The 13356-nt window shown below is 39.0% G+C and overlaps 1 protein-coding gene across 2 annotated transcripts; it reads left to right on the plus strand.

The window, feature by feature from the left end:
- The first annotated feature begins 574 nt into the window (after positions 1–574).
- On the plus strand, positions 575–4896 carry LOC149232785 (plastid division protein CDP1, chloroplastic-like). 2 transcript variants are annotated; one of them, XM_089379518.1, is made up of 12 exons: positions 575–1195; positions 1285–1398; positions 1505–1642; positions 1777–1881; positions 1986–2108; positions 2188–2556; positions 2649–2744; positions 2820–2945; positions 3104–3169; positions 3274–4074; positions 4192–4382; positions 4530–4896. In XM_089379518.1, the coding sequence occupies exons 1-12, from the start codon at positions 929–931 to the stop codon at positions 4612–4614; spliced, it is 2481 nt and encodes an 826-aa protein (XP_089235644.1). In that variant the 5' UTR covers positions 575–928; the 3' UTR covers positions 4615–4896. The 2 variants fall into 2 exon arrangements, with proteins under 2 accessions (XP_089235644.1, XP_089235645.1); XM_089379519.1 differs by lacking the exon at positions 575–1195 and having other exon boundaries at positions 1480–1642.
- Positions 4897–13356: the final 8460 nt, after the last annotated feature.

Raw genomic sequence — 13356 nt, forward strand, 5'->3', positions numbered from 1 at the left:
AAGTATCAATTTTATATTAAACAAAAAAATAATAACTCATTATATATATATAAATTAATATATATTTATTTTAATTTGAAATTTATCTCTTTTAACACTTGATAAATCTAAATTTAAAAAATTATATTTATTAAAATATACCTGATTTTATTATAAAAATTTTCTGAGACAAATTTATTTGTTTTTTTACTTTTGCTTTCTTCCTTAGAGGAATCTCTAGAGTAAAATATCTAACTACTCAAGTTTGAAATAACTACTTTTAATTTGTTAAAAACTTTTCTTCATACAATAAAATAAAGAAAAGATCACCTGTCAAAACAGAACTCTTATTTCATAATTTTGATTCCGGAATAAAAATAAATAATCACTATTATTTTTGTGAATTAAACACTAAATTATAATAAAATTTACCAACTCCTTAAAAATAATTAAATATTTTAATCACTTACCCTAAAACATTAAACATCCTAAAACTCTAACACAATTTCCTAATTTATTCAATACAATTTGCTAATTGCTAATACTTGCGGTTGTGAGTTGAAATCATTCCGTTTTGCAAGTTTGTTAAACATATCTCACAACCAAAACGGCCATTCTCAAACGATGTTGTTCGCTCTACGGTGAATAGGTTCTTAGTCTGTGGTTGCAATGTTGACTTTTTGGTCTCCAACACCCCTGGAGAACAGTTTTGGCAGACTATATATACATGAAATGCATCCGTAGTGGTGATATATCTATGGATTTTAGCATAACCTACCACAAAGTAAGCAACAGCTAGTTTGTTCTGGTTTTCTGTGCGGATCCCGTCTTTCTTGGCTGCCAGTGGGGACGAACAATAGAGATACAATCTGTGAAGAGCAAGGCTTTTGTTGAATACTTACAGACATCCATTGCTCTTATGATGTACGAATGAATCTGTGGAAGAAACATGAGCAAGATGGCTCTATCCTGTCTCGCATCGAACCATTTGGGTTACAGTGTTCCAAGGAAGCAGAAGCATAATGGGTCTCTGCCCTTGAGTTCTCCACTTCTCCAGGCCAACATTTCGCTGTTTTATCTGATGAGCAGATGTCATCCAAGAAAACAAGGGCCTGGATCTCTCACTCGGGCTCTTGATATCAAGGTAGCCGACTCTCCCATAGTTGAAAATGGGCAGTTTCAAGGGACTCTGGAGATCCCTGTAAACTGTTATCAGGTATGCAGAGTTTATGACCTCTTTTGGTGATGGTTTGGTTTGAAGTTGTGGCACACCTTTTTCGTTTTTAATTCTGGTTTTTGAAGCAGATTTTAGGGGTGCCTATTGGGTGTTCAAAGGACCAAGTAGTTAAAGCAGCCATGCAGCTGAGGGCAACAGAAATTGAGGAAGGGTACAGTCCCTCTGTTCTGCCATCTCGTCAGGTACTGTAAATCGAAAAACCTAATTTATGTGTGTGAGAGAGAGATAATAGGAACATAAAATATTTGATGGTATAAATGAAGGGTTGTTGGTTTTGAGGGCTTGCAGGGGTTGTTGATAGACATTCGGGATAAACTTCTCTTTGAGCCAGAGTTTTCTGGAGATGTAAAGGAACATGTGCCCCCAAAATCTTCTCTCATCCTTCCATGGCAATGGCTGCCTGCTGCAATGTCTCTCCTGCAAGAAGTAAGGCATGCACAACTGTTATTATTTTAAGGGTAGATTTTGTGTTTTCTTTGTTATTGGGATGCTTTTTCAATTTGGGTTGTTAGGAATGGAGATGGTTGTAATTAGTTAATCACAAATGGAGAAATGTTCAGGTTGGGGAGGAGAAAATTGTCATGGACATAGGCAGAGCGGTTAGGCAACAACCCAATGCCAAGCCCTACATTCACGATATTCTACTGTCCATGGCATTGGTTGAGGTAATGGATCTCCAAACCTCTTTTGCCTATTTTTAATGGTAGGTGTTTCCTCTGTGGCTGATCTTGTCTGACATAACTTTTTTATTGTAATTATGAATGGGCAGTGCTCGATAGCAAGAAGAGGTTTTGAAAGGGGCACAGTTTCAGGAGGCTTCGAAGCTCTTGCCCGGGCTCAGTTGCTGCTGAGGAGCAAGAGATCTTTGGCAAAGCTCACTCTGTTAACAGAGGTACATTCTATAATTCTGTCTCTTTATGCATTCTTTCCTCGGACTCTTGATGTCATTGAAATATTTCTTAATGCTATAGATTGAAGCATCTCTGGAGGAGCTTGCACCGATGTGTTTGTTAGAAAATCTAGGCAAGCCACGAACACCAGAGAATGCAGAAAGAAGAGAGGGAGCCTTGGCAGCACTGCGTGAATTGCTGAGACAAGGCCTAGAAGGTGAAGCTTCATGTGCAGTTAGAGATTGGTCAGATTTTCTTAGTCAAGCAATGAAGAAATTGCTTGCAATTGAAATCGTTGGTTTGCTTCCTTGGGACACAATTGCTCTGATTCGAAAAAACAATAACTCTTCAGAAGCACAACAACAGCGGTTTGTCATAGATTGTAATTGCTTCTACATAGCTCTGTTAGCTCATATTGCGTTGGGTTTCTCAAAGAAGCGCCCTGAACTGGTATGATATATTTTTTGGCTGTTTCTGGTGCTTTGAAGGACTGTTCTCTGACAGAATTCTAGTATTTATTGAATTTACAATTGAATTTACAGATTGACAAGGCCAAGAAGATCACAGAGAGCTTGGAAAAGACTGAAGCAGTGGATTTGGGTTTTGAGAGAATAATTTGTAAAACACTTCTAGGAGACGTAAGTTTCCCTAGCAATCCAAAGTATGTGAAAAAAATGTCTGTAATTTTATAATATATTCTTACTATTGTCCAGGGCAAACTTGCACTCACTGAGGATCTCCAAAAGCTTGGCTTGAACGGGAACTCCTTAAATCAACAATTTCGTCAGGATGTTTCACGCCAAGCAAATAAAGGAAATGCAGACTTCTATTCATCCTTGGTATCTTTCATCGCTAACCTGTGCAATTTTGTTTGCTCAGCAGATTTGACTTTTCTTTTGGATGCTAGTGCACATTGCTCTTGAACGGCATGGCAATGCTTGTGTTGCTTAAAGTTGGAACTGTGTCTTATGCCAGAAGACGTGCTGAAATTGATCAGGAAAAATGGCTGAAGGATGCTGCACTTGGGCTGTTCGTGGATACTCGGGATTGTACGCCCTCTTTGGTGAGTTTACTTCAAAGGGAACTGCAGGAGATTTATGTTTTTGAAGAGAAATTGCAAGTATCTCTGGTTTTATATTCAACAGGAAACATTGATCTGTCCTGCAGGTAAACTACTTTGGTGGCAATATGAAGATGTCTGTAAATGGCTTGAAGAAAAAAGGGTTTGAACATCCACAACTAAGTGCAAGAAACATACCTTCATCCTATGGTACTTCATCACAGGCACAGAGTTTAATGTCTGCTAATCCTGTTCAAGCTTTATCTTGTTCTTCCTCAGCCGAAATTCCTGAAGCTGGAGATCCAATTTCTTCTTCCAGTCTCCCAAGTCATTCAATTTTCAGCAAATCAAAAAATGCTTCATCTTATAAATGGAAGCAAAATGTTGGGGTCCCACGAAAGAAATTTTCTGGAAGTTTGTTGGGGACGAGTAAAATAGTTGGAAAATTATTTTTGGCTGCTGTCCTTGCAGGCTCTGTAATTGCAACCTACAAGTTGCATGTGCAATCTAGACCAATTAAACGTTTATATGAAAGTCATACTGCATTGTCAGATCGCACAATACGAACATCCATAGGTGCTGTACATCAGCAGTCAAGCTGTTCAACTAGTAATGCTCACAGCCTTAGTGGAAGCATTGGAAGGAGGATAACCATGGCAATTGCAAAGTCCTTGATACCGTTTACACAGCAGAACCAAAATCCTACCGAGCAAAATGCTTGGCCAGTCAATGATCTTTCTCTATTGATTGGGAAGTCACGAAATAATGCATTTCGTAGAAAACAAATGGATTTCAGGGAAGCAGAGAGTCTGGTCAGGCGGTGGCAAAGTATCAAAGCCGAAGCCTTGGGACCAAACCATGAGATCGATCGCCTTTCGGAGATTCTTGCAGAGCCCATGCTCTCTCAGGTGAAAAATGCAGAACTAATTCAACCATGATACTGCTGTTGATTTTTGTTGCCTGCTTTCCTTATTTTGTGCTAGCTTTCTTACAGCTTTGTGGTTTGGGCATTTATGACGTCACAGTGGCAAGCTCTGGCAGAATCAGCAAACTCGAGTTCATGCTTTTGGAGATTTGTGCTCCTGCATTCATCTATAGTGCATGCTGAAATTTCGTCCGATGACATTGGTTGGGAAATTGCAGAAGTGGAAGCAGTACTGGAAGAAGCAGCTGAACTTGTGGATGAGTCTCAGCTCAAAAACCCAAATTACTATAGGTGAGTTTACTGTATTGTAGAAATTGAGTTCTAGCATTTTAGGAGTTAACAAGATACAGAATTACATTCACAGTTTGCCCTTTAGCCTATAAACTTTGCAGGCATTTCTGATCTTCATATTGCTTTTGATGTTTTGGACCAATACAGCACGTATCACATAAGGTATATTTTGAAGAGGGGCAGTGACAGAAGATGGAAATTTTGTGGAGCTGGCATTCAGTCGCCTGTCTAGAGGTTCAAACAAGAGGTGTTGATTTGGTTTCTTGATGATTTTTACGTGGTGTCTGTATGCATAGATATTTCATAAAACTCTTCTTGCTTGTGGACATCCTAAACCCATTAAGTTTGGATGAGAACGGGAAAACATGAAGAGACAAGGGATAAGTCCTTTCCAGATTAATTATATGTGGTCTCTTGAGAGAGAATGGAAGGGAACAGGGTAGGGGGAGGAATAGTTAATCCAGATTGTCCATTCTTTGGTGTCATTCGCAGGTTTTTTTCAAATCAACCTGCAGAGTGTTGTATACTATATGGGTCCTCTTAGAACATGGTGGGGTGTTGATTGTTTCTTCTAACTCAATCGCTGCAACTGGAGAGTCTCAATTGATTTCCTGTATTTGCCATTGAGATGAGAATCATTTTGTGTGTTAATATTAGAGTCTGGCTTGTGGATGTTACAATCTATATATCTAGTGACACCACACGAATGGGCCAGACGGGCTTGCGGTACTCTGAATCAATTTGTATTGACCAAGGATTAGCCAGGCTTTATATGCTTTGACTACAGCCTTCAAAGTTGTTGATTATGTTCTTATACTCTTACCTACTCATGGATTATAAGAATTGAACGGCTTTTCAGGCATTTTGGTTGACAGCTAACTTTGTTTGTATTGCTACGGACCAAAATGGAGGATCTCTATTCAGATTGAGTTTTTGACTTTGCCAAAATATTTTTGGATTCTTTCACAATCTTGAAGATAACATACCTTTGGACACAATGAGGCAATTTCAGAGCATTTTATTTTGGAACACATTTGGCAAATATGTAGCTTCTCAACATTATCATGTGTGGCAACATTGTTGCAGATTATTGTACAAATGATCACTTGAGACATGTCTATTCTCATTCGACTCTTGTGGGCTTTGTTTTGATCTTTGGCATTTTATTGTTTATTTAACAGTTTCAGAAGCCTTGTGCTTATTTCAGTCCATTGTTCTGTCTTGGAGATATTTATTGAATGTCGGTTGATTTCTTTATATCAACAGGCTCAATGATAGAAAACTAATTTTTTTGACCCTGCAATGAAGATCAAATGACCTAACGATAACTCATTGTGGATGCCTAATCCTCAAAACCCTGCTATTCAGTTATAAGATAAAGATGTAGTCATTTCCTTTGTCAATGAGCTATGACTTAACGATAACTCATTGTGGATGCCTAATCCTCAAACCCCTGCTATTCAGTTATAAGATATAGTCATTTGTTTTGTCAATGAGCTATCTGGTGAGCTTCGAATGAAGCCCCATTAAATGTCCTACCAGTTGTACTCTGCATAGAGTTACAGTTCTGAATCAGAGTAACATCATCTTAGGAAAAAAGCAGAAGAAACTATCGATGTATCATGTAACAGTAACAGATTTCTTGTCTGATGCTCTTACCATTTATGTCATTTTCTCATTTTTGGGTTGCAATCCTGTTACAGTATATGCATCATAAAATAAAACATATTTAAATTCCATGTGACAAATACAGTCATGCTGTTGTCCAAAGCTTTGATTAGTTCTGTTCATTTCATGTCAGAAGGTTTATGTACATTATTGTATACTTAATCTTCTACAATTGGCTTCATAAAATACTCTAGTGTAACTAGAGCAAGGGTTATCGGACGGAAAGTAAATCTAATGCTAACTAAATTAGAGGACTCTGTTGAAAAAAAACTAAATTAGAAGACAGCAAAGTGGCTTTAATTATAAATGTTATGACTTTCGCTTCACTTTTATATCACAATTTATTAACACAGTGACATATTTCAGGTGGGATTCTGGTCCTCTAAGAATTATTCCACTCAGTCATTCTAAATAGCTTATATTTTCAAACAGATTATTTTAAAATCCTGGGAAAGATAAAGGAAAAATAGTTTAGTACATCAGAAGCACAGTTATTATGCTGGTGCTTAATAATAAGGTTAAAGTGGTTTGGCTATGGTTAGTGGAAGGCTGGTGTGAATTAATGCCTTTGTCAATGATCTATATTTCAACATCCTAAAGTGATCCTTGAGGAGCATAAATCCCACTTGCAATTGAATCATTTCTGTAAAACAAAGCGTGCAAAGCTACACTTAAATTTTTTATTTACTAATGGGAGATCCAAGATCACCCTTTTGCTAGTGAGCCTATCATTTAAAAGCTTCTATTTTCAAACATCTTATTGTAAAACCCTAGAAAGGAACAAGGACCTAAGTGATGTCCTTGAGGGTCCATTTCAGTTGTACTAAAAACTGAATGGTTTCTGCAAATAATAATAATGATAATAATTTAATTTTAAAGTCACAATTAAGCCAAACATCAAATTGGTGTGTGAAACTTACTTGTTGGTGGGATAAGGGGATCCCTTCCTCGCAGTGATTTGATTGCTAAAGTATATAAAAGTGGATATACATTATTCTTAAGATTTGAAAACATGTGTTCTTAACTTTTAAATCCTCTAAAAAAATGATACATCAAAGACTACACTCTTACTATGTCTCCTTCCCACTAAGTCTACTATTTAAAAATTTGTCTTTTTAAACATTTAATTTTCAAACCCTTAAAAAGGATCAAGGAAAAACAGATATATTGAAGCATACATTTATTATGTTGGTGCTTAGTAATAAGAGTATTGAGGAGTTTCCATCCCACTATCACTGAAAATTGAATGGTTTATGTAAAACAAAGTGTGCACGACTACATTTTTTATTTACTAATTGGATTTAATTGGAGATCCAAATACTCTCGTTTGCTAAGTCAATAAAATACATACACATTTTGATATTGAAATGGTAATTCTAGAAATTTGATAGAAATTGAAATTGCTCAAGATTTCAAACTAAAAAACAAGAGACACAATTCTACTCTATTGATCTGTTGAATGGAAATCACAATTTAAACAACATGCATAGATATGCAACAAACAAAACCACTAGTACACAATGATTTCTAGGGGAACCCAACTGGGAAAAACCCCTCGAGCATCTTTGCATTAATCAGTTGAATAGAGAAACCATTACAATTGCTTGCTCCAACGCTGAGCACAACTTGCAAAAGAATAATTGTTCTCTTCACTGAATGAGAAACTATGGTCAACACTCAGGCAATTATTTTCTCATCTATCCTCCTATTTTTTTGAGTAATTCTTGAGGAAATTAGCTCCTGAAAGATAGGAATTTCCTCTTATTTGCTTGTGCAATTCCCAAGGATTGATCTCTTGACTACATGCAACAACTATACACTCAAACTAATACACAAATCATGTTACACTGGTCTTATTTCTTCCACTTCACTGGGCAAATCGAATTCCATGCATCCATTCGCTGTTTTGGGCCGATTGATCAATTAACTCATAGATCTCTAAGTAGACTGTTGTCCCATTGCACAACTGACTTTCAACTAATTCTATCAATAGTTAGAGGTCAGTTAACTGAATACAATTGAAAATAATTGATCTAGATTGCTAAATTTTAGCTATCAACACGCATCACTGAACTGCAAACCCCTAACTCGAATTTACTGAGCTAACTGAGTGACAAAAGCCATGTCACACTAGTTAACTGCCTCCAAGTTGTCTTGCCGATGTGGAAATTCGATTTACTCAATTTGACTTAAGGCTAAAGTCAAATTGAACCTTTCTTGCTACATTTTTTAACACTCCCTCTTAGCAAGAAATATATTTTTCACCACGCCTATCCTGCACCTGTAGAATTCAAATTTACCTCTTGACAATGCCTTTGTCAAGATGTTAGCATCTTGCTCCTTTGTTGGAATGTACTGTAGCAGCGTAATTCTCTTATGCACACAATCTCGCAAATGATGACACTGATTTTCAATGTGTTTGGACCTGTCATGAAATACTAGATTTTCAGAGAGTTTAATGCATCTTTGATTATCATAATATGTCACTGTCGGATCCATCTCCTGACTAGAAAGACCCACAAGTATTTTCCTCATCCATATGGCCTCACATATTGCTTGACTTGCAACCATGTATTCAACCTCTATTGCGCTGAGCACCACAAACCTTTGCTTCAATCAATGTGTTTGGACCTATCATGAAATACTAGATTTTCAGAGAGTTTAATGCATCTTTGATTATCATAATATGTCACTGTTGGATCCATCTCCTGACTAGAAAGACCCACAAGTATTTTCCTCATCCATATGGCCTCACATACTGCTTGACTTGCAACCATGTATTCAGCCTCTCTTGAGCTGAGCACCACAAACCTTTGCTTCCTTCTGTACCAGAAATTAGTTGCAGACCCGACACCGAAGATAACACTTGAAGTACTTTCCCTGTTTGATAGATTCTCTGACTAATTTGCATCAGTGAAGCCTTGAAGCTTCACTCCCTCTATCCTCCTGTACCATAATCCATACTCGGTAGTGCCTCTGAGGTATCGTAACACATGCTTTGCTGCCTTCCAATACAACTTGGTAGGCCTCACCATAGCTTGACTAAGCTAGTTTATTGCATAACACATGTTGGGTCTTATGTTCACAAGATACATCAAAGACCCCACAAGCTGTCTGTAAATGGTAGCATCAACCTCTTCATTTGAAGTGACATTCTCCTTCTTCCAATTTGTAGCTAGAAGTGTGTCCATGGGCTTACAACTCTCCATGTGAAATCTTTGAAGTATTTCACAGACATATTTCCCCTAAGACTAACAATTCACCATCACCTTGCCATACTTCTAGCCCGAGGAAGTAATGCATTAAGCCCATGTCTTTCATGTCAAATTCCCTTGCAAGATCCTCTTTGCAAGCGCAGGTCAACTGCTCATCACCTGTCAATATTAAATCATCAACATATAAAACAAGAATAAGAAACTTACCATCTACCACAATCTGATAGAGGTTCACATCGGTTTTGTTGATTTGTGTAGCTTGGGAGGTATTCCAAGCCCTAGGGTTCGGGGTTTGGTGGACAAAGTGCCACAAGGATAGCTTGTGGGCTTGGAACCCAAGTATGGGGTTTTGGCACCCATCGAGATTTTGGACAAAACAATGATGGATTTACAACATGTGATGGATGAGGATGATAGTGGTTGGAAAGATGATTCCAACGCAACGAAATTCGTCTAAATCCGAGTTGTTGTTAGAGAGAGATTGATTTTTGAAGTTGACAAATTAATTATTGGTTGTCAAGTAGGCCAACTTGATGTAAAAAAGAGCCAATAGATGTGTCACTTCAAATGAGACATTGAGCCCTTGAAGGTCTATAAATTAAGGGTGAATGATTGTTGTTTGAACATCCAACTTGGGCAATACATCCTCCAAAAGAGCTTTGAAATTCAGATTCCCTAGCCGCAAAAAGAAAGGGTGAAAGACAATGTGGGAGAAGTTTGATTTGGAGGCCGAGGAGCAGCGTGGGAGAGATCTGCTTGGAGGTTGAGTTCTGGGCATGATTGCAGACTTTCTAAGGGTTGTTTGAGGGCTAAAAATACAACTGTTCTAGGGTTGAGATGCTAGGCTGTTAGGTTGAGGAGCAGAGGGACATACGCAACTAGTTGAGGTCACTGTTGGGCATAGTTTGAGGAGGTCGAAAGCTACAAAAAGCTATTGTGCTAGGCCGCAGGCCATAGCAAGCAACTAAGGTTGTTTCAAGGGCAACGTTGGGGTTAACAAGGCCTGTTTGAGGCAGCGTGGCAGTGGAGGGATCTCTCCAAGGAAGACTGCGGTCATTTGAGGGCTAGTATTGTTGATTGTGTGTTGGGTTAAGGGCTGCATATTGTGCCCTAACCAGAATTGCAGGAGAAACAAGTAAACAGTGGAGGACAACAATATGTGGAGGAGTGTTGGGTCATAGTTTATGACCAAACTTGGATCAGAATTGGAGTAGCCTACGAGAGCCAATTGAGAGGCTTATCTTGGTGATTGAGAGCCTCTTCTCGGAGCGGATCTTACAGTGACGTGATTGGGTGTCATAGCGCTGGTTGGAGGGCATTGAGTTGACTACCCAAAGTAGCCCTAGAGTAGCAGACAAGAAGCACGTTGTTGGTGCGTGATTGGGTGAAGTTTGCAGCCTACATAGCAGCTCTTTACTAGACTAAAGTGATTGCTAGATTGGTAGATTGGAGCTCAGGAATTAGGCCTACCCAAAGAGCAGTTGATGAGCCCGTGTTCATTGTAGTAGACGTGACTTACAGTAGTGATATGAGGCAACCCTCTTGGAGTCTCGAAGTGTAGATGCCTTGATGGACTAAGGCATTACTAGTGAGCAATATGGAAGTGAAGGACCGACATGATGAGATACGACATAGGAGCTGCAACGAAGATTGTCATTGTATCTTGTAAACCATAGATTGTTGTATTATTCAGATTTGGTTTAATATAACGAATATTGGGATTGTACAATTTTGTTTAAAACTGTGTATATTGTGCATATGTGATTAACTACTTTATATTTCCACTGTGCAAAGTAGTTTATGGTTGAGATTCTTGGTTTGGTAGCGTCAGTGATTTTAAGACTCTAACCTAGACCCAAGGTCATGCAAATTCAACAAGCTTCACTTTTGGTGAAACCAAATCCATTGAGATAACTGTCGATCCAAGTGTACCATGCTTGGGACGCTTGTTTGAGACCATACAATGCTCTCTTGAGTTTGCACACATGTGACTCCCGATCATATGTCTCAAATCCTTTTGGTTGCTCTATGTAAATTTCCTCCTCAACAACACCATTGAGAAAGACAATATTCACATCCATTTGGTGGATTTTCCACCCCATCTGCGCAACTAATGCTAGAATGGATCTGATTGAGGAATATCTTGCAATTGGTGCAAAAGTTTCCTCATAGTCCACTCCCTCTACCTGAGAGAATCCTTTGGCCACAAATCTGGCCTTGTACTTCTCGATGCTCCCATCAGCTACATGCTTCACTTTGTAGATCCATCTGGAACCAACCACTGATTTCCCTTATGGTCTCGACACCACCTCCCATACATTATTCTTCATGATGGATTCATATTCTTCCACCATGGCATCAACCCAAATAGGTTGAGAAATGACTTCCTTGAATGAATAAGATTGTCTCAATGAGCTTTGTCATGAGATCCATGTAACTAGTGTACCTATCAGGTGACCTCCTCTGCCTGCGCTATGATGTAGGGGCTCCCACATTCTCCCTAGCATCCTGCAACAATCTATCAACTTCTTTGGTTCTCTTTCTCCCCTCTCTAGAAGATTCTAGTTGAGTGGGTGCCTCCACTTTGCCTCCTGTTTGCTCTGATGCATATGGCTACTCCACCACCCCCTGAAGCTCATCTTGGGGCTCCTCCTTTGGAGTTAGAAGCTCCTGCTCCGGTGGGATACTCAACTCTCATTCCAGATAGCATCTCATGGCCTTCTCCTCATCAAAATTGACATATCTCCTCACAACTGTCATCCTCAGTGAAGGTAAATACACCTGGTAATTGTGTGGAGTTTTGGTGTATCCTACAAAAACTCCTAACTCTATTGTAGGCTCAAGTTTCTTCCTCAAATCCTTGGATACATGACAATAAACTAAAGCTCCAAAAACTATGAAATGAGACACAACAGGCTTCTCCCAGAGAAAGCTTCCTCCGGTGTGATCAAACCAAGTATTCTATGAGGACTCTAGTTCTGCAAGTAGACTACGGTGTTGCATGATTTTGCCCATAAATGTAATGGCAACCCTTGATCATGCAACATGGCTCTTGCTACTCCCACTATGCTTTTGTTCTTCCTTTCAACTACCCCATTCTGTTGTGGGTTATGGGGTGCTATTAGTTCTCTTCGAATACCTTCTTTGGCATAGAAATCCTTGAAGGCATGCGAAACAAATTCACCTCCATTGTCGCTCCTAAGAGCCTTCACTTTCTTCCTAGTCTCCTTCTCAACCAATGCTTTGAATTCAACAAATTTTGAGAAAACTTCATCCTTCTTCCACATGAAGAAGATCCAACATTTTCTAGAGAAATCATCAATAAAAATAACATAGTACTTATGTTTTGCTGTGGAGGCTGTAGAAAAGGGTCCACAAACATCAGAGTGGACTCACTCCAAGATTGCATTTGCTCTGCTATCTCGGTCATGGAAAGTGGATTTGACATATTTCCCCAATGTGCAACCCTTGTAGACATCCTGTTGGTCAAGGGAGCATTTAGGGGGACTGATGGTAATTTGTTACATGATTTTAAGGCACCATGGTGTAGATGACCCGATATCTTGTGTCAGAGTTCTCCAAAATCTTGACTCTGCACTTTTTCAGCGTCACTTCTCAATGCAGTACAATCTCCCACCTCAAGTTTGTATAGGTTTTTCAAATGAACCTCGATGTGCTTCACTTGCCTGGTAACTATCTGTCTCAGAAAGACTTTCCCTTTATTGAAAATAGCATCATAGCCTCTATCCTCCAATATTGCTATAGAGATCAGGTTCTTCTTCAACCCAAGTACAAACATAACATCTTTGAGGCGAAGAGGAGAGGCTTTCTCCCTCTCAAAGGTGACAAGATCAATTCCCATAACACTTTACCTCCCATCATCCCCCATTTCGATATGCATTTGGAGATCCTTCTCCTCCAGGGTACTGAAAAACTCCTTGCACCTTGTGATATGGAACGAGGCACCGAAATCAAGGTACTACACACTCCCCATAAGAGTTCTGACCATGCATGCTATTAGGGTGAAGTCTAATTCAAATTTTGAAGCCAGTGCTTCACCTCCTGCTCCTCTTGAAGGCTTCTTGTTAGAC

This window comes from Pinus tabuliformis, chromosome J, assembly GCF_031772625.1.
Source record: "Pinus tabuliformis cultivar Carrire ecotype Pingquan chromosome J, CPIR1, whole genome shotgun sequence".
NCBI classification, from domain to species: domain Eukaryota; kingdom Viridiplantae; phylum Streptophyta; class Pinopsida; order Pinales; family Pinaceae; genus Pinus; species Pinus tabuliformis.

What these genes read in the sequence shown, in the direction of transcription:
- LOC149232785 (XM_089379518.1), top strand. Translation starts at nt 929, where the DNA reads ATGAGCAAGATGGCTCTATCCTGTCTCGCATCGAACCATTTGGGTTAC. An exon ending in TCCCTGTAAACTGTTATCAG is followed by an intron (nt 1,196 to 1,284) that starts GTATGCAGAGTT and finishes TTTTTGAAGCAG; the next exon opens with ATTTTAGGGGTGCCTATTGG. An exon ending in AAAAACCCAAATTACTATAG is followed by an intron (nt 4,383 to 4,529) that starts GTGAGTTTACTG and finishes GGACCAATACAG; the next exon opens with CACGTATCACATAAGGTATA.